Here is a 26,096-nt window from a genome sequence, read left to right as displayed (position 1 = left end):
GGGATTCTAGAATCCATGCAGATTGACTGCACAGCTTCAACCCCAGTGGGCTAACCAGCCTAGAAAAGAAGTGGGTCAGGAAGAGGGGTAGGAAGCCTGCTGCTTTAGAAGTAGGGTGGAATGAGCCCTTCCTTGGGGGAAGACTCTGACTGGATTGCTCAGGATGTGTGAAGAGAGGGAGTTTCCCAACAGGCTGTCTCAGAGCATTTAAAGGACAGTGAAAATGGGTATAGGTTACCCATGGTGCTTTGCTGAGCAAAGGGTGCCCTGGTAACCTCTCCCTATTCAGAAGCAAGGCAGCCAGTAAAAGAACATGACAGGGCTAAGCTACTATGTTATGGCCAGATGTGAGACACAGACACTGTACTCTGCACACAGTGGTATGTCTGCACTGTAATTTGATACCACAGCTGGCCTGTGCCAGCTGACTCAGGCTCAAGGGCTATTTAATTGTGGTGTAGACTTTCAGACTCGGACCCCCAGACCTCACAGAGTTCTTGAGCCTGGACCTGAAAGTTAACACTACACTTAAACAGCCCCTTAATCCAAGCCCTGTGAGCCCAAGTCAGCGGACACAGGCCAGCCACAGGGTTTTAACTGCAGTGTAGACATACCCAGTGCCTTTCAGTCTTGGCTGGGTACCTCAAGAGTGTTACTCACTGTGCAGTGGGCAACCCATTCCCGTTCCCAAGTGCAGCAAGGGTTTGCCAAGGTGAAGATGTGCTATACAAACCCCCGTACAAAGGGGAAAGCATGGCTTCCTCTATGAAAGCCATTCGACAAGCTCTGCCAGATGCACCGTCTCCCGGCCAGCCCTGCTTGCTGCTATGAAACACCATCTCCTTCCAGAGTCAAGCTTTTCATCCCTGCTGCTTGTGGTGTGCAGATGGTTTCTGGGAATCACAGAAGGGGGAGCTCAGCCTACTCAGAAGGACTAACTCCCCTTCCTGCTCCCTCTCTTTTATACGAGTGGGAAGCATCTTGCCTTTCCCTCCATACAGAGTCTTCCCCAAAAGACCTAGCTCACCATTCAGCTCACTGATTTCTGACCAACTCTTGGCATGCAGCTTGTTTAACTAACGGCCGGCTCCACCTGGCACAGCCCATGACACTACCCTAGACCAGATTGGCATTCAGAACACAGATCTAACCCTGCTGCCCCAAACCTGCCCAGGACAAGGATGAGGTGTCTGTTCCTGAATTTGCAAACACAGGTACCACACCCCACACCAAAGCACATGGGAGGTGATGCCCTACCAACCTTTGCTCCAGGGGACATGTGGGGGGAAATAAGATACTGGCGAGCAGTTCTCATTTCTACAGAAGCCACCTCCCCATGCACTCTCCTCCATACCAAACATCTTCTCATTTCCCCTGTGCTAGATTCCACCCACCACTCAGGACCTAACCAATACTGCTCTCCACTCAGGAGGAGGCCAGTGGTCTCCTGCAGTCTCTTGCCTCCATCAAGAGAAGCCAGAGGAGGGCTCCCAGCCCAAGTTGTCTCCTACACACACCCCACAAGCAGAAGCAAGAGGGTAGTTTTCAGAGCTAGGTCTCCCCGTATCAGAGCAGGGGTCCAGGGCTGAGTCAGCCTCACATAGCTTGATCCATTTCTTTGTTGGAGATGGTGTCCTCCAGCCCAGCTCAGCCACCAGAGATGTGCCTCTTTCAAGGAGATCTGCAAGCCTTGGTCTGAGATGAACCCAAGTCACCTGCTAGAGAATGGCTGATGCAAACAAGAGACACTTTAATAGGATTTTTTTTAAGAGCGACTTTTCCAAGTAGGTGGAAGAACAACACTGATCTAGAAGGAAATGCTCAGCATCACAGTGTAAAAGTGCTCTCTGCTGGAGCTATCAAAGCACTCTACCTGTGAAAACTAACTTCCATGCCGGGGGGGAAGGGGAGAAGAACCTTTGGTCCCTCAGTGCTGTAGTTTCACTCCAACCACTACAGAGAGCGATTGGGGAACAAGGCCGAGTCTGAGTGCGAGCATTGCTATTGCTAACTACCAGACCTCTATCAGAATGGCATACAGCCCCTAGAACTATTCTCAGGGGTGTGGAGAGGGATACAACCAATAGAGACACACGGATACTGCTACAACTTTGCAGCAGCAGCTTAAATTAAACATCGAGGTAGCAAATGTCTGAAGTGCTCAGAAAGTAAATTACATGCTCTGGAAGGGGAAACAAGATGTCTCTAATAAGCTGACTGCTGTGGGAGCCACATCTCGATCCAGTTTTAAAGTTTCACAGGAGTTCTTGGAGGGGTAGATAGTGGTAAGGATCCCTGACATCCTGCTTGAGCACAGTGACTCTGCCCATTCTCATGTAACCCGGAACCGAAAGACCATGACTTCTAGTGTTTGGGATGGAGGTAGTCTCACCCCAGCTCAGCAGCAACCAGCCAGCACTCAATCCTTCAAATGAGGAAGCAGGCATGAAGTGGCAGACGCACCAATGCACAGTTTCAGTACTGCCACCATGAGTCTAGCTGGAAGAGGGAGCTGCCCCAATAGCCACATGTTTCTTTATCAAGTTGGGTGGGGAAGAGAGAACCTTCCATTAAAGTGCATTGCATTCCCTCTTGTCCCCATAGGGAGAAAGAAAGAGAGGAATGGGTGCAGTGAAAGAACCCAGGCTTCATATCTCAGGGAGATTTCCAAGACAGGAGGGGGCTAACACCAATTGCTTTAGAGGGTAAAAGCTGACTCTTCATTCCTGCCTTGGCTCTATCACAGCTACACACAGCTGGGGCATGCTGGCGGCACCAGGGCACAACTGATCAACACATGAAAGTTACCCAGAACCACATTCTGAGAGGGACTGAGCCCCAAAATAAACGCTATGGCTAATACAAGAGTTCACACCTCGTACCCCACACTCCAACACACCAGATTCAGGAGAGGGAAGAACGCCACTCAACAGGAGCGCAGCCTGCTCCCGCCAAGGCAGATGCATGCTAATGGGTGGCAAACTAAGCCCTGCTGTGCGAATCCTAACTGCAAAGCTGTGTGGGTTAACATGGGCTGCCAGCCCAGTCATTCAGCTCTGAGGACTGCTGCTGCTTCCAGCAGCGTCCATTGATCTTGCTGCAAAGATCGGACTGTTTGCTCTGCTGGCACTGCACAGCGCCACCACTGGCCAATGGGATTTTCGGAGAGGTCTTAACACCAACAGCTGAGCTGGGGTATCTAGAGCCACTGGAAAGGCTTCTGGGGACGAGACAAACCATATCGCTAAGAAGTACAAAATAACGCTGAGCACAGGAGGGGGCTGTATAAAAGAGGAGACTGAGGTCTGATGCAATGAAATCTGGTCTTCTACCTTCCCGAGAAGCGCTACTCTGTTTCAGTGGGGTTCTCGAGATTAGCTCCACCTCAGACCGCCCCATTTACCCTCCATTCCCAGATCAACCTGGGGCGGCACTGCATAACCAACTCCCCACCCCCCACTCCCAAGGATAAACTACACCACTACTCTTTTATTCATCACCACTTTGTAGGGAAGGGGCATTAGGGGGCTGCCCCTAGCCCCACAGAGGTGAATTAACTGACCTCAACTCTACCTGGGGCAGGTACCTGAGAAGCAGCGATTTTGTTCGGCAAGAGATGCAGGATGGCTCTCCCTTTTAAACCTCAAACACAAGTGTCATGGGCAGTTCAGTGATCCATCCAAACATCTGATGGCAGCCGCGAGAAGGATTTCAATCTTCTGACTCAGTCGAGGGTATTGTTAAGCATGTTGCTAAACAAGGTCACATGTCTCATCTGACTTGTGAAGAGATTCCTAGCCAATTCTGCACCACCCCATCTCTTCCTCCTCCTCCAGGAAAGAGGAGCTCCAAAGTCAAGAGTGTGTGCCTCTGTGCTGGCAGTCCATTGTGGTTCAGGAACACAAGGCAGCCTTGTGTGGTTACATTAGGTATGGTAAGGCTGGGCAGGTTGGGTGCACTGACGGCACACAACAGCAGCTCACACTCCCCCTGCAGCTCAGACCTCGCAGATGATAACGGGGAAGTCCACATGAATGCGAGGGTGCTCCAGTTTCACTATACCCTGAAAAAAGAGCAAGGAGGGTAAAAAGGCAGGGGAGACACTGGTCAGAGCAGAGTCTTAAGATAAGGCCTGCAAACAAAGGTCCCATGCTCTGCAAGTCACAGCAGATGGAGACAGACAATAGAGCTTATGTCCCAGTCCAGTTCTTAATGGACAAGAGTTCATTAAACCATCACAACTGAGCTGTTGGTTGACACTCTGAGCACCAGGCAGGCAAAACAGACTGGATGTGCTGCTAGAAGTAGCCCCTAAAAGTCAGACTAAGGTGCTCAGTTCCTACGACACTGAGGAACGACAACAGCATGAGAATGGGGGGGGAAAGCAGCTCAGCCTGTCGCTGTCCGCATTCCACCTGATCCATGACTAGAAGGTCATCAGCTTCCAGGGCTATTAGTCTGGCACCTTTAATTTAAAAGTCATTTAAAAGACTGGAAAAGAAAGGACTAAGTGACTGAACAGAAGAAAAGATCAAAGACCCTTGTGCACAAGCAAGCTTTCTGTCCAAGGAGTGATAGATACTGTGAATGTAACAAGCATGTGTGTCAACTAAAGCAGAACTCTAAGCCTTATGCATTTAATGTGCTTTGGTGTGAATATTCTTCCATTACAAACACATCAGAAAGCAAAGTAGCTTCAGGGTCGATAGGCAAAGGATGTGTGCGCTAATGGGTTTTATGCTCTGGTTTCACAGAGGGATCAGAACTAGTTTGAACCAGGGCAATCCCCACTAGACATACGAGAGGCTGGGAATGTGGTCTAGTGTTTAGACTATGGGAAGAGAAGTCACTTCACCCTTTATGCTTACATTTCTTCACCTGCAGTACGGTGACAATGCTTCTTTGAAATGAACTGGTTAGTTTGTGTTTGCAAGGCTTCTGGACGGCCAGAACTATAAGGTGCTAGCCAAGGACAAAGGCCTATTGCAAGGATGACAAAAACTGAGAAAGTTTTATTACATTTAATAAAAGATCTGTATTTTCTGGAGAACAACCACAGGTTTTGCAGGAGACTAACACAAAAAAAAGGAACTAGGGAATGTCTTGACCTGTGGCCTCCCAATTAATGGGCCTTGCTTGGTTCATGACAACGTGGACAAGTTTGTCACGTGGCAGCTGCTGCTAGAAAGCGGCACCAGCTCATATGGGTGCCTGGGTATAGCGTGAATGCAACAAATGTATTTTGCAAAATAAACAAGACCTTCATAACTACATACAAAAGCCTTGGAACAGATAAGAATTCCTGTGGCCACTACTAGAAAGTCATAGCTAGGCGGAGTTTATTTTTAGCGCTCATGAAAGGTGCCAGCCCAACAGTCCTGGAGAATGAGGTCCCCTGTCCATAAAACAAATAAAGCCTAGGTAATGGTGGTAGAAACTGCATACTGTCTCTGTGTCTCACTCCACCGTCCAAATGGATCCCCTCAAGGAGCAAACGGGGAGCTTGCTTCCCACAGCCCATTCAGCCTCTCTCCTGAGAATGCCAATAATGGCGTCAATTAGTGGCAACTGTGCAATATGGACAGCTGCCCACTAGAAGCTGGACTGAGACCCTAGCCCCCCCACAAACTCATCTCATAGTAGCCACTGAACTGCTGTCAGATGGCGACAACACACCCATTTTCACTGACCTAGAGACAGTACTGCTGTGTTTGCATGAAGTCTGCTCTACCCTAACATCTGCTTCAGCACTTCTCAATTTTAAATCCCTGAAAACTAGTCAAATCATAACCAATACCCCACATTTAGAACCTCTGGTCACCCGGTCCCTTCCTATATCTGACTCTTCCCCTCCACCCCCTTATTTATTCTTTTATTTGATTTTAGAACGGTTTGTTATATTGTTCCTTTTACAGTTTATAATAAAAGATAACTTCAAGGACTTGAGCGGAGGGTTTGAAAATGAAGGGGTTTTATATCAATGCTGAGTGTTGATACTGTAAATCACAGAACAGGGAGTCAATGTTCATTTTTAAGGTCAGACTGTTGGCTTCAGAAAGCAGGAACTTCCTGACACAAGTGTATCATGCTAATTGGCTTCCCTGACCTCACTCTGCTGGTTCACTAAGTCACAGTTTGGATTTTGTTCCAGACTGGCACCATCAAGTGGCTCCATGGGGCATACCAATGTCAGAGCTTCCTTGGTGTTTGCTGTCTGGAAACTAGTGTTTAAAATGGTCAAGTTACTTAGTATTTGTTTCTCTCACCCAGTCAGTGAGAGATAGGGGGTTGAGCCATGCACTTAATCATGCAGGATTTTCAGAACACCCCCATACGTAGGTGTCCTCTACTCAATCTTATTTCTGCTTCAGAACAAGGAGGCCTGGACACAAGGGTGGGGGTGGAATACCTACCCTTCCCTTCGGGAGCGTTGAGCAGAAAAAGAAATCTGGGCAAAAGGTTTCCATGTAATTTGAAAGCCATTGTCCCATAGGCATATCTAGTCAGGATTGTAGTGAGCTACCACTAGACTTCCAGGGGATGAGCCCTAGCACAAATCCCAGGTGCTCCATTGGTAAGAGATCACAAAGGAACCCGGGCGTCCTGCATAGCACGTTAATACATTACCGGTCGAGTCCCCACAAGGGTCGCTTTTGTTTCTGAGCGTGTTACCTGAGATATCAGGTTCTTGTGGATCCTTTTAAGTTTGGCGCACTGTGACGTTTCACTCCATATTCTTTATGAAAATATGCTTATGATATGATTGACATAACAGATGCACTTTATGTAAGATGGGTCTTGTAAGATCTCTTTGGAAAGGTTAAAATTTACTTAATGTGATTATCCAATTTGAAAGCCTACATCATTTCTGTATCTGAAGTTAGGAATATTGACAATGTATCTGTATTTCAACTACGCTACTTTGGGTGACGCCCTCTGCTAACACTTCAGGTACAACAATGGAAAAGCCAGACTGGGCTGATGACCCATCAGCAAGGAAAATGGACTGTGAAAAGGCTTGGCCTTCCTGAGGATGCTCCATATTGCCACTGACTCATGGACTCTGTGATACTACACAGTCAGGTGGTCTTGTCACCTGATACTAAACATTACCTGGGACTTCTTTTAATATTCCACTGGAAGGAAAGGGGGGGGAGGGTCAAGTTTGGGAAACAAAGAATTCACGCCTTATGTAAACCCTATTTAAGGGTGGAGAGAAAGGAAAATGGGACTCCTCTCCATGGCCTGTCTGCCCAAGAAGACTGCTAAAGCCACCTGAAGGGAAGGAGTCCAGACTTAGAAAGGGGTCCAGTCTGAAGAGAAATATAACTGGAACTCTGAACCACAGAAACTTTGCAACCTGCCTAAAACAACATTTAGGGTAAGAAATTGCATTTTGTAACCTGTTTCTTAAGTATATTGAGCCCAGATTGCGTATTTTGTTTTATTTGGTCAGTAATCTGCTTTGTTCTGTCTGTTATCTCTTACATTCACTTAAAATTCACCTTTTGTAGTTAAACTTATTTCTTGTTTATAATATAACCCACTTTATGTAATTTCTAACTGGAGGGGGGGGGGCAAGAAGTTGTGCATATCTCCCTCCACATTGAGGGAGGGGGAGCATTTCATAAAACCTTTAGTGCCCACTCCCTTTAAAGGGTACAAACCCAGAGTGTTGGGGTACGCCTCTAAGGCTAAATCTTTCCAGAGGAGATCTCTGTCTCTCTGTGCAGCTGGGTGTGGCCCTGCCTGTGTGCTTGATTGGAAGAGGCCTGTGAGCAAGGCCAGGTAAAGGGAACCCAGGCTGGCAGAATAGGCTGATTCAGTGGCATCCCAGCACATCAGTTGACACTTCAAAGGGCCCAAACCTGTCACAGTAGGGTCACTTTTGTTTCTGAGCACGTTACCTGAGGTATCAGGTTCTTGTGGATCCTTTTCAGTTTGGCGCGCTTCCTCCCATTCTTGGTGACAATTGTCTCCTCATAGAATTCATGGGCGAGATCCCCATCCTCATCATAATACATGGAGCTGCAGAGGAATGAGGAGAGGAGCACATAAGAGACTGGGAGGACTGGCCATCAATGATCCCTACCCAAACATTTTGGGAAGAGGGCAGCAGCGGGCTGGCAGACATCAGCTGTTTTGGACATTACACATTGGAGAGGGCTGGGCACCATGGGACTGGAAAATGTGATATGGAACCTGTCAGCTTGGGTCAGCAGCCAAGAGTCATTTCCATCTGACAGCTGTTCAGCAGCTGTGAAACAAGGAGTTGGCCTCAGTGCAGTATCTAGCAGGACAGAAATCTGCATCATAAAGCCACTCAGCAACTGGCATTAAATACATACAGTACTCAGATTTCAATGGAAGTGCCAGCAGCTGCTGTGTAGGCAGATCAGCCCACCCCGAGGTTGCACAGTCAGGCTCAGTGGAGTGGTAAGGGACTAAATGGACCATGAAGATTGCAGTCCCTCCATCACAAGGGCCTGGCCAAACCAGGGCTGAGATGGGAGAGAGAAGAAGATGGAGCTACTGCTCCCATTCTGTATACAGAGATAAGGTTTGCTATCAACTCACACAGCCGGAAAGTTGGTTTTGTACAGAAGCAATTATAAGCAGTTAAACACAGACCAATGGAGCCATGGTAAATCAGTACCAAGCACGCTTCCCAGCTCTGATTCCATGCCCACACTGGCGGATCTGTAGCACTCAAGGGTACAACAGCCACCAGAACAGTTTCACTCTTGGACAAACAAGCTCAAGTTGTTGCCAAGCTAGACAGCTATTCAGCACAAAGGGTACAAGGCCATTTTTAACTACAAGATCAAGTCTTACGTTCACTGCTCAAACACACCTAGTTTTAAGTTAAAAGAGAGCACACTTGGATCAGGCATGAAATAGGAACCATGAACTAAGCTCACTAAATGGGGACCCTGCAGTTCAAGAGCACTCTCTCCTACCCCAAGAGAGACTGCTGCAGTTAAAGGGGAAAATAAGTCATTAGATGACTTCAGGATTTCTTGTGGCAAGAGGGGAATTCAGTCTGATCTATTCAGTGCCTGGCTTATCTGCTAGCAATGGAGCTAATCAAGGCTCACAGATGGTGGGTTTTGTGATGTCAACACTTCTTCACTAGGATCCAAAGTGAGATGACAGTTTATTTCACAGGAATCAAAATCATCAGGTGATAACCAACTTGGGTCACTACTAACGGATCTATATCAGAACCCGTGACCTGGTGGTAAAAGGCCCCAGAATCAACTCGGCTATTAACTTCCCCCTTGTCCCAGTTTATGATATGTTTGAACACCCAGTTCCCTTTCTCTATGGGACTGAACCAATTTTACCACATAGCACTAAGACTGCACTAACGTAAACACCACAGCTCCATGCACACACAGATACTGAGTGTACCAAGATTTGTACAGCTGACTCACATGTGCCTGAAGTCCTCCAATGACACAAACGACAGCTACAGCACTGACATTCCCCTTGCTACACCATCCAAAGCTACCCTATCCTTGAAATGAACATAAGATACAAAAGCAATATACTGGTACCTCTAAAGAAGCCACACAATTCTTCAAAACAGTGGTGGGATGAGAGAGTAGCACAGCTTCCTTTCTGGACAGAAGCCACATATAAACAAAAAATAAAGGCCCAACTGCAGCGTTTTGGATTGCTGTTGAATTTCCCTGTTTCCACACATTGCAAATCCTGCACCTCCGGACTGGCTTGTAGGCATAAAGAAAGACACACAAGCTACCGATTTAGGCTAGACTAAAGAGGAGTATTGAGACTATGCCAATTCGCAGATAAACATCAGTTATTACACCTTCCTTTATATCCAAGGAAGAGGGGAAGAATTTCAGCTAACCACAGGCAACAGTTTGCCAGGTATGCCATTTGATTCAGGTGCACCTGATGACTCTCCTGTCAAGAAAGGAGGTACACCAGTATGCCAACAGCTAATTAGGAGGAAATGAACCCAAAGCAAAAGTCAAGGATTTTGGCACAATATTAATCACATAATTTAAGAACTGGCAAAGAAACAACTTTGTGGTGCACATAGCTCTGACGGAGGCAATCCATTTCAACCCAGTCACTAAGATAAAGGCTTTAGTTGCAGCTCTACATTTACTTCCCGCTCAGCTAACAGTCTGCTAGCTCCCAGATAGGACTCTGCCCCTGCCAGATTTTGTCCACAGAAGAATACAAAGATCAGGCAGGTACAGTCTGCTTCCAAGTTCTTGACAAAAGACTTGAGGCTTTTCCAGAGGTGAAAAGCCTCAAACAGCTACTGATGGGAAATAACTCCAGACACAGTGATCAGTAAAAAGCACTAACAGGAGCCTCAATCTAAACAGGTGATAGGGCTTGCCCTGCTCCAATGCACAAAGCTTAGTTGGCAGGCAATCAGCAAGATCCCATGTCTTTGCCTCACTAGGTACAGTCTGTGCTTCTCACTGAAGGAGTAGCTGCTACTGAACACCACTGACTTTGCACATCTAAGTGACTGTACCCTGGTACCTCTACAATTGGGGGGCTATTCCTCACCCCAACTGTGACACCTCATAAGGCAGGAAGCACAGCTCTTCTTGGGCCCCTCATTGTGACCTTGACACAGCTGGGTCACTGGACTCAGTCATTCATTCTTCCTCCCCAAAGGTAAAGTCCCCATCTCCTTGGCCCGACAGTTCTATCTCCTTAAAAAACACATATGAATAAGAGCTGCAATTAGATGCACTATCTATTTTTAAATAAAAAGGAGACAAATCAAAAGAAATTATATACTCTTATCTGTGCACAGATGCCACAGAGGGGAGCTACGTTACCATGCATTGGGAATCCCACCCTGAGGTAAGTGGGAAAGCGGGATACCGGGAGGAAGCACAGGCAGGAATGTCTGTGAGGGGAGGGCTCCTGCCTCATATTGGCAATAAGGGGCGATCAACAGGTTATCTCAAGTGCTTATATACAAATGCACAAAGCCTTGGAAACAAGCAGGGAGAACTGGAGGTCCTGGTGATGTCAAGGAACTATGACGTGATCGGAATAACAGAGACTTGGTGGGATAACTCATATGACTGGAGTACTGTCATGGATGGTTATAAACTGTTCAGGAAGGACAGGCAGGGCAGAAAAGGTGGGGGAGTAGCACTGTATGTAAGGGAGCAGTATGACTGCTCAGAGCTCCGGTACGAAACTGCAGAAAAACCTGAGTGTCTCTGGATTAAGTTTAGAAGTGTGTGCAACAAGAGTGATGTAGTGGTGGGAGTCTGCTATAGACCACCGGACCAGGGGGATGAGGTGGATGAGGCTTTCTTCCGGCAGCTCACGGAAGCTACTAGATCGCATGCCCTGATTCTCATGGGTGACTTTAATTTTCCTGATATCTGCTGGGAGAGCAATACAGCGGTGCATAGACAATCCAGGAAGTTTTTGGAAAGCGTAGGGGACAATTTCCTGGCGCAAGTGCTAGAGGAGCCAACTAGGGGGGGTGCTTTTCTTGACCTGCTGCTCACAAACCGGGTAGAATTAGTGGGGGAAGCAAAAGTGGATGGGAATCTGGGAGGCAGTGACCATGAGTTGGTTGAGTTCAGGATCCTGACGCAGGGAACAAAGGTAAGCAGCAGGATACGGACCCTGGACTTCAGGAAAGCAGACTTCGACTCCCTCAGGGAACGGATGGCCAGGATCCCCTGGGGGACTAACTTGAAGGGGAAAGGAGTCCAGGAGAGCTGGCTGTATTTCAAGGAATCCCTGTTGAGGTTACAGGGACAAACCATCCCGATGAGTCGAAAGAATAGTAAATATGGCAGGCGACCAACTTGGCTTAATGGTGAAATCCTAGCGGATCTTAAACATAAAAAAGAAGCTTACAAGAAGTGGAAGGTTGGACATATGACCAGGGAAGAGTATAAAAATATTGCTCGGGCATGTAGGAATGTTATCAGGAGGGCCAAATCGCACCTGGAGCTGCAGCTAGCCAGAGATGTCAAGAGTAACAAGAAGGGTTTCTTCAGGTATGTTGGCAACAAGAAGAAAGCCAAGGAATGTGTGGGCCCCTTACTGAATGAGGGAGGCAACCTAGTGACAGAGGATGTGGAAAAAGCTAATGTACTCAATGCTTTTTTTGCCTCTGTTTTCACTAACAAGGTCAGCTCCCAGACTGCTGCGCTGGGCATCACAAAATGCGGAAGAGATGGCCAGCCCTCTGTGGAGATAGAGGCGGTTAGGGACTATTTAGAAAAGCTGGACGTGCACAAGTCCATGGGGCCGGACGAGTTGCATCCGAGAGTGCTGAAGGAATTGGCGGCTGTGATTGCAGAGCCACTGGCCATTATCTTTGAAAACTCGTGGCGAACCGGGGAAGTCCCGGATGACTGGAAAAAGGCTAATGTAGTGCCAATCTTTAAAAAAGGGAAGAAGGAAGATCCTGGGAACTACAGGCCAGTCAACCTCACCTCAGTCCCTGGAAAAATCATGGAGCAGGTCCTCAAAGAATCAATCCTGAAGCACTTGCATGAGAGGAAAGTGATCAGGAACAGCCAGCATGGATTCACCAAGGGAAGGTCATGCCTGACTAATCTAATCGCCTTTTATGATGAGATTACTGGTTCTGTGGATGAAGGGAAAGCAGTGGATGTATTGTTTCTTGACTTTAGCAAAGCTTTTGACACGGTCTCCCATAGTATTCTTGTCAGCAAGTTAAGGAAGTATGGGCTGGATGAATGCACTATAAGGTGGGTAGAAAGCTGGCTAAATTGTCGGGCTCAACGGGTAGTGATCAATGGCTCCATGTCTAGTTGGCAGCCGGTATCAAGTGGAGTGCCCCAAGGGTCGGTCCTGGGGCCGGTTTTATTCAATATCTTCATAAATGATCTGGAGGATGGTGTGGATTGCACTCTCAGCAAATTTGCGGATGATACTAAACTGGGAGGAGTGGTAGATACGCTGGAGGGGAGGGATAGGATACAGAAGGACCTAGACCAATTGGAAGATTGGGCCAAAAGGAATCTGATGAGGTTCAATAAGGATAAGTGCAGGGTCCTGCACTTAGGACGGAAGAACCCAATGCACAGCTACAGACTAGGGACCGAATGGCTAGGCAGCAGTTCTGCAGAAAAGGACCTAGGGGTGACAGTGGACGAGAAGCTGGATATGAGTCAGCAGTGTGCCCTTGTTGCCAAGAAGGCCAATGGCATTTTGGGATGTATAAGTAGGGGCATAGCGAGCAGATCGAGGGACGTGATCGTTCCCCTCTATTCGACATTGGTGAGGCCTCATCTGGAGTACTGTGTCCAGTTTTGGGCCCCACACTTCAAGAAGGATGTGGATAAATTGGAGAGAGTCCAGCGAAGGGCAACAAAAATGATTAGGGGACTGGAACACATGAGTTATGAGGAGAGGCTGAGGGAGCTGGGATTGTTTAGCCTGCAGAAGAGAAGAATGAGGGGGGATTTGATAGCTGCTTTCAACTACCTGAAAGGGGGTTCCAAAGAGGATGGCTCTAGACTGTTCTCAATGGTAGCAGATGACAGAACGAGGAGTAATGGTCTCAAGTTGCAGTGGGGGAGGTTTAGATTGGATATTAGGAAAAACTTTTTCACTAAGAGGGTGGTGAAACACTGGAATGCGTTACCTAGGGAGGTGGTAGAATCTCCTTCCTTAGAGGTTTTTAAGGTCAGGCTTGACAAAGCCCTGGCTGGGATGATTTAACTGGGAATTGGTCCTGCTTTGAGCAGGGGGTTGGACTAGATGACCTTCTGGGGTCCCTTCCAACCCTGATATTCTATGATTCTATGATTCTATGATAAGTTCCAAAGCTTAGTGTGAGAAACTATATTCAGAGCCTTTTGTTTTGCCCCTCCCCATTCTTGCCAAGAGCCCTGGGAAGAGTAACATTTCTGTCTTCCCAGAGCTCAGCACCCTCACCCTTTAGAGTGAATGTCCCTTATAGGCAAATCCATCCTCCTCCCAGCCTACTACACAGGGCTTCAGGGTGCAAACTGTACCCTCTAATCACTAAAAAAATGATTCTGTATCCACACTGTACCCTCTAATCACTAAAAAAAGTGTGTAACTTTAACTGAGACTCTGCAGTCAACCCTAGAGGGGCACCACAGAGAATATTCCATGGATAGGAACATATGGACCAGCGGTACTTGCAAGTGCCAGGTGTCACTGGGCACTATAAGGCTCCAGCTAAGGCTGCTCAGGGGCACAATGGTGCCCATCTAGGCCTCAGATTTTCCAGGATGTGACAGTTTATTCAGATGTCACAGCTCTTTGGTGCAGACCCCAGGATCCAACATGCCCACCAGGACACCGCAAGGGCCACTTTACAGTAGAAGAAACTCATCTGAATGTGGCCTGGAAGTGAGAAAGGCATCATGCAGGGGGCCAGAAGATCCTGCCTCTTTGCCAGACTGCGCTATCCTATAGCGAACGAGATGTGCAGCCCCCAGCCACCGCCTACCCCAGAGCAACTCGCTCCCTCCAATTCTGACACCTTCCTGCCCCATGGGAACCTGCTGGCTGCCACCTGCTGCACGGGAGCCCAAACCATTACACCCCCAACTCCCACAGCAACACACCCCAGGGAAACGAGACCCCCCCATCCCATGGGAGACCACCCCATAGCAACCCACTCCCTGCCCCATGGAAAGAGGTCCCCCTGCTTATGGGAGCCCATTCCAACAGCCAACCCCCCAACCAATGGGAGCCAGCCCCATAGCAACCCACCCCCTGCCCTATGGAAACCAGGCGCCCGCCCCGCCCTTACCCGCGGCGGGTGAAGACGAAGGGGGTGGCGCTACGGCAGCCGCGCGCCCGGGCAAGGGCCTGCTCCCCGCCGGGGCCAGCGGCGCCACCCGGCCCGGGGGAGGCGAAGGGCCAGAGGCCGCGGGCCTTGGAGCCGCTGGCACCCATACTCAGGGCGGGAGCATGGCCCCGGCAGGCAGGAGCCACCCGGCGCCTTCGCGGAGCCCAGCAACGGAGAGACCCCACCCCGATCCGCCCTACGACACTTCCGGCCGCGCGGGGCGCCCGCCTCACGTGATCGGGGGGGCGGGCGGGGAGAGTGCGAGGAGCAGCGCTACAATGTGAGACTCCTCCCCCTCACGTGACGCGGTGGGTTGGGGTCGGAGTTAATAGGCTCGAGTCCCGGTTCCCGGCCCCGCCTCCTTCCGGCATACACAGCTCCCACCTGCCCTCCCGCAGCCTCCACCCCGCCCGCTTCACGTACAGCCCCCACCCGCTCCCGCCGCCTCCACCCCGCCCTCTTCACAGACAGCTCCCACCCCCCTCCCGCCCTCTTCACACACAGCCCCCACCCCCCTTCCTCTGCCCCCACCCCCCCTTCACACACAGCCCCCACCCCGCTCCCGCTGCCCCCACCCCCCCTCACACACAGCCCCCACCCCCTCCCGCTGCCCCCACCCCGCCCGCTTCACTCACAGCCCCCGCCCCCCTCCCGCAGCCTCCACCCCGCCCCCTTCAGACACAGCCCCCACCACCTTCCTCTGCCTCCACCCCTCCCCCTTCAGACACAGCCCCGTCCCCCTCCCGCAGCCTCCACCCCGCGCTCTTCAGACACAGCCCCCACCCGCTCCCGCTGCCCCCACCCCATTCACACACAGCTCCCACCCCCTTCCCGCCGCCTCCACCCCGCCCTCTTCACAGACAGCTCCCACCCCCCTCCCGCCCTCTTCACACACAGCCCCCACCCCCCTTCCTCTGCCCCCACCCCCCCTTCACACACAGCCGCCGTCCCGCTCCCGCTGCGCCCACCCCCCCTCACACACAGCCCCCACCCCCTCCCTCTGCCCCCACCCCGTCCGCTTCACTCACAGCCCCCGTCCCCCTCCCGCAGCCTCCACCCCGCGCTCTTCACACACAGCCCCCACCACCTTCCTCTGCCTCCACCCCTCCCCCTTCAGACACAGCCCCGTCCCTCTCCCGCAGCCTCCACCCCGCGCTCTTCAGACACAGCCCCCACCCGCTCCCGCTGCCCCCACCCCGCCCCCTTCAGACACAGCCCCCACCCCCTCCCTCTGCCCCCACCCCGCCCGCTTCACTCACAGTCCCCGTCCCCCTCCCGCAGCCTCCACCCCACCCCCTTCACACACAGCCCCCACCCCCTCCCGCTGCCCCCACCCCGCCCCTTCACACACAGCTCCCACCCTTCTGCAGCCTCCACCCTGCTCCCTTCACACACAGCTCCCGCAGCCTCCGCCCCGCCCCCTTCACACACAGCCCCCGTCCCCCTCCCGCAGCCCCCACCCCGCCCGCTTCACTCACAGCCCCCGTCCCCCTCCCGCAGCCTCCACCCCGCGCTCTTCACACACAGCCCCTGCCCACCTCTCGCTGCCCCCACTCCCTCCCGCTGCTCCCACCCTGCCCCTTCACACACAGCTCCCACCCCCCTTCTGCAGCCTTCACTCTGCTCCCTTCACACACAGCCCCCGCTGCCCCCACCCCGCCCCGCCCCCTTCACACACAGCCCCCCTCCCCCTCCCGCAGCCTCCACCCCGCGCTCTTCACACACAGCCCCTGCCCACCTCTCGCTGCCCCCACTCCCTCCCGCTGCTCCCACCCTGCCCCTTCACACACAGCTCCCACCCCCCTTCTGCAGCCTTCACTCTGCTCCCTTCACACACAGCCCCCGCTGCCCCCACCCCGCCCCGCCCCCTTCACACACAGCCCCCCTCCCCCTCCCCCTCCCCCTCCCCCTCCCGCAGCCTCCACCCCGCCCCCTTCACTCACAGCCCCCACCCCCTCCTGCTGCCCCCACCCCCTCCTGCTGCCCCCACCCCGCCCCCTTCACGCACAGCCCCAGTCCCCCTCCCTCTGCCCTCACCCCGCCCCCTTCACTCACAGCCCCCACCCCTCTCCCACAGCCTTGACCCCGCCCCCTTCACACACAGTCCCATCCCCCTCCCGCTGCCCTCACCCCGCCCCCTTCACTCACAGCCCCCATCCCCATTCCCCTCCCGCTGCCCCCACCCCTTCTGTCTGCCCCCACCCCGCCCGCTTCACTCACAGCCCCTGTCCCCCTCCTGCTGCCCCCACCCCGCCCCTTCACGCACAGCCCCCAGCCCCCTCCCGCTGCCCCCACCCTGCCCCCTTCACACACAGCCCCCGTCCCCCTCCCGCTGCCTCCACCCCGCCCCTTCACACACAGCCTCCGGCCCCCTCCCGCTGCCTCCACCCCGCCCCGGGTCACACACAACCCCCCACACACACACAGTCTCTGTCCTCCCGCACCTCCTTGGTGCACGCAGTTCCTGCTCTTCCTCCACTGCCCCTGTTTCCCCCACTCCCAAGCACACACAGCCTCTTCCCCTCCCCCGGCACATGCTCCCCAGGGCAAGGCCTGACTGGGTGCAGGGGTGCTAGGGGAGGGTTGGGCTGGGAGGGGGGGGAGTGTAGAGCGTTCAGTGGCAGGGCACATCTGCCTCCTAGCATGACTCATCGGCACCTGCCACCAGGCTGGCACCTGGGCTTCCCAGCCCAGTGGGGCTTTGTCCCTGGCGGGTGAGCTTTCCCAGCTATGGTGAGTGCTGGGGAGAGCAGGAGGGCATCTCCCCTGCTCTGGTACCTGTACCCCTTATGGTGCCTTTCAGACACACAGCCAGGGCCTGCTAGAAGCCCTCACCTCCAGGCCTTATGTTTAGTCTCTTGTTCTCCCAGGGCCAGAAGCTAGGATGGGCAGGCAGAGCAGGAGTCAGGGCGGGGAAGCAGCTCTGTGGCACTGGCATGTTGGTGCCTGGGTTTCTCCTCCATTCTGCTCCAGCAGCAAATCTAGCTGGCTGGTAGCATGTGTCCGAAAGATTCCTCCACCCACTGGCACTGCCTGTCTTGTGGCCAACAGCGCCGAGGCCTTCCATGCCGTGCTCAGGAATCCAGCCTGGGCTGGCAGCAGGGTGGAACCCACCCAGCCCTCCACAGCTACATGGGCTCTGCAGGCCCGACAGGGACAGGGGGCTTGTCCCCAGGCTGAGCAGCCGGTGCAGGGAATAGAATGGGTTTAGGATAAGGGTTGAAGTAGGGAACTCCTTCCCAGGAGGCAGATTACACAGCCCCTGCTCTCTCCTGACTATGGCTAATGTCAATCCACAGCACACTGTCTATTACTGTTATCAAACCGCCGGGAAAAGTTCATCCCATTGACCCTCCTGCCCCAGCCTTGCTCGGCCGATTGCAACGAGTCCTCCTCAGACATCCTGTAGATCAGTACCCCAAACATTGCTATGCCCGTGTGAGATGTACGGTACAGAGGGGAAGGTACTGAAGGTGAAGGTCACGGAGGGAAAAGGCTGCATGGGACAATGTTCTGGCAAATTCCCAGCCACAAGAATTCAATTCCACCTCCCTAATTCCTCCCTGTGGATACTCGCATCAGCCTCACTTCCTGGTCTACACTGGTGCATATCACTGCCATGGGTAGCTGGAAACAGCTGCCATGCTTCACCCCAGAGGGACAGGAGAAATGATCCTTGAATTTCTAAAGGGGTCTGGGCTTATGCAGGCTGAGTGGCACCATACTACTGTAATTTGTTATATGGTCGCCCATTCTTCCTGAGGCTGGGTCCCCAGGAGATGGGGGGGAGGGGGGAGACTGCTGCTCTCTATTTGCATGCATGTGGGGGGGGGGGGGGCTGCACAGGTTGCATGGTGCATAACTCATGGTGTGAGACAACAGCCTGAATCCTTATAGGTTGCCCCATTGCTTACCAACACAATTTGGGCTACTGTAGTGGGCTAGCCAACTCATGACTCCGCAAACCTCAGTGACTGTGAATCCAGTGTTACCAAACACGCACCCCTCAGAGAATGGCAGCCTTCTGCAATGGCCATTAGCTTGCAAGGGAGCACTATACAAGGGAGTCTACCCTCCCTGTCACCATCACCATTCCCCTCCCGAGAGAGGAGGGGAGCATTGCCTGGACTGGGACACAAATAACAGACCAACAGGTCCTCAGGTCACATCAGCACTGATCACAGGTCCATGTGGAAGATGTAGGCAGAGCTATGAATGGCAGCAAGTGGAAGTTGCATGGGAAGCAGGAGGTCAAGATGGACATGGCGAGGGGCAGGGGCAGTTTGCCCCCTGTGGTTCAATGGCCCCTCCCCCTTTGCCTCCCTATCCAGGGTGGCTCAGGCGTCCCCACTGTTGCACCTCTAGGAGGCTTTGCCTGTTCCTCTGGCTGTGGCAAAGCCTGGTGGGAGGCCACCAGGGTGCGGGTGGGGAATAGGTTCAGGAGCTTTGGGGTCTATCACTGATGCTGGGCAGACAGGTTGTCATTCTGCACCCAAAACTGGCTCCAAAGAAACAAAACAGTCTTGCCCTGAATTGTTTATTGATCCACACAGAGCCAGCACCACGCACAGGCCGAGCCTCCGGGGAAGCGCAGCCCCCACGGAAGCTCGGGACATTCAACAGAGTCGAGTTCAAAAACATTTACTGAAAAACTCAAATCCCAAAGCGAGGCCCCGCTGCAAAGAGGGGGGCCTCTTGGTGCATTCGCACAGCCTCGGGTCCCAGGCACTCATGGGGAGTGGCTCGGCTGCTTCACTCCAGCCTTGCAGCCCTGCACTAGTGCCCCAGCTCCCTGGGCACAGGGGGTCTGCCGCTCCTCGGGGAAGGGTTGGCAGTGCCTAGCAGGGCCTGTCCAAGGCTAGGGCTGCCATCCCTCGCCCTCCAGTGCTATCTACTTGCCATTGCTATTGGCCCAAGCTCCCACCAGGATGCACCGAGCTTGCTGGGGGCAAGTTGTGGGGTGCCATCCCTCCATTCACGTGAGGGACCTAGCACGCAACAGCGCCCATGGCCTCTTCTCCAGGATACCTACGGGGGCAGACCCTTCCCTGGCACCAGCTCCATTGAGGCTACACCTGGGGACGGGGTTGCCCCATGTGGTCCCCGAGCTCCTTCTCCTGGCCTTCCTTTGGATGCTGCCCTCTACCGAGGCCACCTTTGGTAACAGGATCCTGGAAAGACCAACACAGGGTCTTGAGGGCTGCATTGGTCCCTGGAGCAATTCCCCGAGGCTTGCCCCACAGACGGCCCTGAGCGTGGCTGAATTGAGAGAGTCTTCAGCCCTGCCAGCACAGCACCCTGTGGCTGCACCTGTCCAGGGACCTAGGGTCTGGCCACATCAGGAGGTCTTGGCTGTCCTGCTTAACGACAGGGCAGGGCTGAACAGATCCAGGGCCCTCCCATTCTCAGAGTCCACTGCTACCTCCCCCTCCCCAAGGAGTGGGGAACAGGGTTCAGGGGCTGCCAATAAGGTCCATATTGAGCCTCCATCTATACCCCAGACACGGCTAGGCCCAGCGGAGCCCAAGGCCCTGGCAGGAGGATGAACCTGGACCAGCTGTACCGCCCCACCTCTCCCCAAGGCACAGCCGGAAGCAGCCATCCTGGCAGTGACCCAGCAGCCCCACATATACGCACACATGATGGGGGGGGCAGTTCAGTGCCCCCCACCCGGGGGAAATGTCCCCATGCACACAGTCCCTCCATCGCTCACATTCGCGCCTCACACGGCATTGGGGGCCCCCGCGGGGGAGCCACCCACCTCCCATTCCTCTGCCGCCCCCTCCCACACTCCCCCCCACCTCCCTGCACCCACGCAGGGGAGCTCCCGACCCACAAGCATAGTCCCGGAGCGGATCCGTCCATGTCCACCTGGCCTCGCCGCCTCTTCTCCTAGCCACCTGGTGTCGGTTGGAGTGTCAGGTCCGGGACGGGGGCGGCTCAGCCCGGGGTGCGGGTAGTCAGTGCCTCCTGCATCTTCTGGCGGCAGCGGGCGTACTTCTGCAAGATCTGGCGGATGTGCTCCTCCTCCTCACGCTGCAGGATGCGCAGGAAGTTGTGCAGCTCAGGCATGCTGAAGGCGTCCCACTGCAGGGCGAGAGGGCAGAGGGCCTGTCATTCTGGGAGCCTGCGCCACGGTGTGCAGCATCACCTAGGTAGTGGATAAGGGCTGCGGGGCATTAGCAGAGCTCTCAGGGGATTATGGGGTTGGAACCCAAGGCTGGACTAGCGTGCGGTGGCGGGAGGCAGGGGAAAGCTGTGGGTGAGGATGGAGGGGCATCAACTGAGCTGTGTGGGGTCCATAACAGAAATGGCAGGGTGGCTGCAGGTTAGGACTGATGGGCATTGGCAGGCGGAGAAAAAGAGGGAGCCCAGGGCTGCAATAACAGAGTGGCTACGGCAGTACTGTGTGGGGGCCACGACTGGAACAGCAGGGGGCTCCGGTCCAGTATCCTTCAACTACACTGCCCCATGCTGACCAAACCTTACACGAACCAGTAGTGATCTCAAATTCCCTCCCAATGGAAGCGGGGGGTGGGGGTGAGGTTCTCATGCTGGGGCAGTGCCCTGCACCTCACTGTGCACATCTCATGCTCTCAGGCATAGCCTTCTGTTTCTACCTCTCCCATGCCCACGTCCCAAATGGGGCCTTGCTGAACTCCCCTATTTACTCCCATTGTTCCCCTTATCCTCTGGAACGGACGATTTTAGGACATTGTAGCATGAACTGACTGTCAGGGAACACCTGTCTGTATGTGGATCCCCCAAGATTTAGCAGGGTTGTGTCTGTCTCTGCCAGGCCAGAGACAATGGGGACTAATCAGCATACAACAATCAATCGTCCATTCAAAGTAAAATGCTTTGGGACAAGGGGATTGCTCCAGCTGGGAAAAGACACTTCCTGCCCCTGTCTGAAGGGAGGGGGGTTTGGAAAGTTATCAGGAGGAGAATAAAGGAGCTCACCAGGAGGAAAGGTCCAGGAGTGAGCTATTTTTGCAGCAGATGAAGAAGAGGGAGGCTGTGGCAGGGACGTGCCCGCCTACCGGAACACAAATGTTCCCCAAGGGAAGGGTGAGCTAGCGAGGGACATCACGTTTAGGGTGTTTGATTGTTTGGTACGGTCTAATCTCCTGCGCGTCACATCAACAATATAAAGAGCATCAAGTTGAAAGACTGTACAAAGCGTGTGTGCCTGTGTGCACAGCTGCCCAACTATTCTGTGCCCCCGAGACAGTTAAATTGGAACTGGCGTCACCCCTTTCGGGAGGAGTTCTGGGGGCGGGGTTTGTTCACGCACTGGGGAGTGTGAAGGGTCAGTGCTGCGCCCCGAAGGGCAGGCAGCTGGACAGCGGGTTCCAGCACTTGAAGCAGGGTGGCCAGATGCGAGGTCTGTGCCCTGAGTGTGCCTAGGGATCCTGAGACCAGGGCAGTGGCTCCATTCAGGCTCCAGGAGCTTGAAGCACCCTGGGGATGCGGATGACAGAGACTCCCCTCGCAGCAACCCTGGTGGGTGGCCAGGAAGGGGCGCTTACAAGAATCCCTGACACCCCTCTGCACTCAATTCCCCCTTTCCAGCCGGCTAGCCCTGCCATCAGGACCAGTCAGTGAGGCAGCCAGCAGAGGGCAGTGCTATAACACCCTTCCCACAAACCCATAGGCTTCCCAGAGGGACTCAGGCTCCCCCTCAAGACATATCAGGCCATTCCCAGACTCACATTGACCTCTCCGGTCTCGTTCTCCTTCAGAACGAAGCTGAGGACCTTCTCGTTGGGGCCAGCCAGCAGCCGGAGATGCAGGGGCTGCTCCTCATCTGAGAGCTTCCGCAGGTACACTGCAATGACAGACGGGCCACGCAGCTCAGTACAGTGGAGCAGACAGCTCCAGCTACTCCAGCCCCAGCCTCTCCCAGCAGGGGTGCTGGGGGAGTGGAGTAGGAGTACTGGCTGTGGGGGTGCGGGGGCTCCCAGCCACTCCAGCCTTGGTCTCTCCCAGCAGGGGGCACTGTGGGGAGCAGGGCACAAGCTCTGGCCATGGGGGGAGCTCCTAACTATGCCAATCCCAGCCTCTCCCAGCAGGGGGCACTGTGAGGAAGTGGGGCAGCCACTGTGGCAGGGTAAAATTTAAGCCCTGGCTAGTCAGTGTAATCTGCAAACTGGGAATAGCTCTGGCTGGTTTTAAAGCCGGTTGAGATGGGGACTGCGGGGTGGACGTGTGGAGAGAGTGAGCCCAGGGGAGGAGAGGAGGCCAGGTACCTTGGTCGTCCTTCTCAGCTCGCTCGAAGAGGGCGAACTTGCGGGGGTTGTCTACCACCATAAACTTCTTGAGCAGGGCCTCAATGACCTCGCTGGCGCGGGTGCGGGAGATGATGTGCAGGTGCTTGACTGTGTCCTTGGGCAGGTAGAAGGACGTGCGGCGCGTCACCACCTGGGAGCGCGGCGCCTTATTGGCATTCTGAATGGAGGGCGCCTTCTTGCTGGCTGGCACCGAGACCGGCCGAATCAGCTTCAGCTGCACCTTGATGAAGCCAGTGTAGGAGCCGTCTTTGTTCTGGGAGGAGGGAGAACCAGAGAGAGAATGAGCTGGGCAGAGCCGGGGAACGGGGCAGGAAAATGGAGCAGCGAACATGAAATGGGCCCTGGGTGCAGCCCCTGAGAGCAGGGAACACCCAGAATGGGATCCCTGTGCCCCCTGTAATGGGCTCTGGATGCAGCCCCTGGGAGCAGGGAAGGCCAGGACATGGAGCCATGACCCCCCTGGAATGGATTCTGAGCACTGCCCCTTTTTGAGAGTTCAAATCTGAAGCTGTGAGCTCCTTGCCCTGCCCCATCCCCCGAGCGCAGACCCTCCACACTCCTGGCCTCACCAAGCTCATGAAGAGGTTGCTGTTGATCTGGCTGTTGTATTCCTTTATCTTCTGCTCGATCTCGGCTTGGGTCAGAACTGGCTTCTCCCAGTCAATCTGCTCGTCCTGCAGGAGAGAGAAGGGTGGGGTCAGTCCACCTCCCTGGTCAGCAGGGGTTCCCATTCAGCTCCTGTCCCCACAGCTACCCTCTGCCTTCTGCATCTCAGCCCGGCCACAACCCAGGCCCACTCGGTGACATGGCGATTGGCACAGCACCCACAATGCCCTGCTGCAGGAGTTAGGACTGCTATGCTTCCCCCACCCTGAGAACTTCCTGCTGCCTGGTCTCCAATAGCCCTGGGCATGGGTGCTCTGGATCCTGTGCACGCTGCCCCCACCCGGCACCCTCCACCCTGCCCTGGCAAGTTCACCTCTAGGAAGAAGAGGCTCCCTGACCTGGCCCAGCTCAGGAAGCCAGCAGCACCAGCACCAAGAAGCACCATGACAGGGTCCGTGCCCCATTTCCTGTGGGTCTGTCCCTGATGTGGTGCACATCAGGAGTGACTCTGATGTAGCCAGGGGGTCACAGTGAAGCAAGAGAGGGGGACAGGTGCTGTGTGTGACACGGATGGCTGGATTTCAGTCCAGGGGGACGTCCTGTTGGTTTGGCCTGTGTGAGCCAGACAGGCTGGAGCGGGGGGGGGGGACGGGGACAGAGGAGTTCCCTGCCCCATGGGAGAGGTAGATACCAAGTCTGCTTTAATTACACCTGCTCCGCACGGCAGACCAGAAACCCCCGTGGGCAGATACCTCGTGCGACGGGTGCATCTGGAGAGAGATAAAACCCTGCTGAGCCCTCCCGTAGGGTCCCCCCAGGCCTGGCTGGGGAGAGCTCCCTGGACCCACAGGCAGGATCAAAGTGGGGAGTCAGGAATCATCCCCCCTACTTGTTATCCCAGAGGCTTCCAAGAGGCAGCGAGCCATACAGAGGTTTAGATCATGCAGCAGCCTGCCCCACAGAAGGCACAGCAGGTGGACACTCGGGGAGGCCGAGGGCAGAGGAAGGCTGTGTCCTTGTTGAGAACAGCGGGAGCTATGCCAGCCAGCACTGCAGACTGCCGTTACCACTGGAGAAACCACTTCACAAAGCCAAGAGCTACAGCAGCTGCTGGCCTAATCCAGGGGCGAGGAGGCACTCGCTGCCGAGCAGCGCCCACGGGCAGGTGTATTGCTCACACCCCCGTGCTGACACAGGGTCCTCACACAGGCGGGGCTGGGGTGCGAGTCAGTGACCAGCCTCCAGAAGAAAAAAATATAGGAGGCTCCAGCAGGAGATCCCACCTCCAGGGCACCACAGGCGATTGCACCCCTGGCCCTGCCAGCAGGCCAGATACGGGGCCTGCCCACAGTGCCTCTGTGCCACCCTCAGCCAGGGGGTGATCAGACTACTCAGATCACCTGCTCTGAGCCCCTGCAAACACAGGCCAGAGAATTCCCAGGATTGCTTTCAAGGGGCTAAGTGGCCCAGGCCCCAGGCTAAACACCTGTGTCCCGCCTCTCCCCCGACCAATGCAAGGCAAAGAACAGCTGCTTGGTCTGAGGTACTTGCTTCAATGCCAATGTCGCTCTTCAGGGGCTAACTTGGCATTGCCCATGCCATTCAGGGTTGGCACAGAAGATCTAGACACAACTCTCCACTGGGGCATGTCCCCAGCCAGGAATACCACAATGATGGGCCATCTTACAACACCTCAGCACGACAATGCAGCCAGCTCATGTATGACCAGCTCTTACTTCCCACAGATCAGACACAAACACGCCCAGGACACACATGCTGCCAGAGCAGGAAGGCCAACCCCCTCCCTTTCCGCTGCCACAGAACTTCATTGCACCCTCTTGCATCAGCCTGGCTTCCTGTTGACCCCCCCTCCCCTCCCCACAAGGGGAATTACAGATGAGCTCACCACAGACCAATCAGAGCTCTCCTGGGATTTCTGGGAACCACTTCCTTTCCTTTCCCACCGCAAAGCCGCCAGCTGCCTGCGCAGGATGGCAGTGGGGGAGAAGAGAGACGTGAATGGCACGTGGCACACACACCTCTCCACTGCCTGGCACACATCAGGCATGCGTGGACACACCAATGGATGCTCACACACATGTACACACAAACAGATACTACATAGCGTGTGGGTAGTAACCCGCACCTGGCATTAGCACCTGCGGCAGCTGCCCAGTATGCTGTCCAGGGGAGAGAGATGGCCAATGAGAGGGCAGATTGTGCTGGGGAGGGGGCCCCGAAGCCACCCAAAGGGGCAGCTGCCAGAAGTGTTAGAGAAGGAGAATGGAGATGCTGAGCTAGCGGGCGAACCGGAGGTGGGCTGAGCAAATAAAAGAAGAACAGGAGAATACAAGCAGGGGACTGGGAAG

General features: G+C 54.2%; 2 protein-coding genes across 4 annotated transcripts in view; both read right to left on the bottom strand.

Moving 5' to 3' along the window:
* Positions 1 to 15,085, bottom strand: part of TUSC2 (tumor suppressor 2, mitochondrial calcium regulator) — a 34,852-nt gene extending 19,767 nt beyond the window's left edge. Inside the window, exons 1-3 of one of the 2 annotated variants that reach the window (XM_073352575.1) lie at positions 14,789 to 15,083; positions 7,908 to 8,028; positions 558 to 4,063 (exon numbers count right to left, since the gene is read on the bottom strand). In XM_073352575.1, coding sequence (XP_073208676.1) covers positions 3,998 to 4,063; positions 7,908 to 8,028; positions 14,789 to 14,934 — 333 coding nt within the window. In that variant the 5' untranslated portion in view covers positions 14,935 to 15,083 and the 3' untranslated portion in view covers positions 558 to 3,997. Of the gene's footprint in view, positions 1 to 557; positions 4,064 to 7,907; positions 8,029 to 14,788 lie in introns of those variants that run through there. The other variant, XM_073352576.1, reaches the window with a different exon arrangement.
* A 4,265-nt stretch (positions 15,086 to 19,350) lies between these two features.
* Positions 19,351 to 26,096, bottom strand: part of RASSF1 (Ras association domain family member 1) — a 29,124-nt gene continuing 22,378 nt past the window's right edge. For both annotated transcript variants that reach the window (XM_073352573.1, XM_073352574.1), the window contains 4 exons: positions 23,691 to 23,795; positions 23,080 to 23,374; positions 22,543 to 22,658; positions 19,351 to 20,914 (listed from right to left, as the gene is read on the bottom strand). In XM_073352573.1, coding sequence (XP_073208674.1) covers positions 20,768 to 20,914; positions 22,543 to 22,658; positions 23,080 to 23,374; positions 23,691 to 23,795 — 663 coding nt within the window. In that variant the 3' untranslated portion in view covers positions 19,351 to 20,767. The remainder of the gene's footprint in view (positions 20,915 to 22,542; positions 22,659 to 23,079; positions 23,375 to 23,690; positions 23,796 to 26,096) is intronic.

Source organism: Lepidochelys kempii, chromosome 7 (genome assembly GCF_965140265.1).
Source record: "Lepidochelys kempii isolate rLepKem1 chromosome 7, rLepKem1.hap2, whole genome shotgun sequence".
Lineage (NCBI taxonomy): Eukaryota > Metazoa > Chordata > Testudines > Cheloniidae > Lepidochelys > Lepidochelys kempii.
Note: the sequence above shows the minus strand (reverse complement) of the source record. Positions and strands in the feature narration are given on the sequence as shown.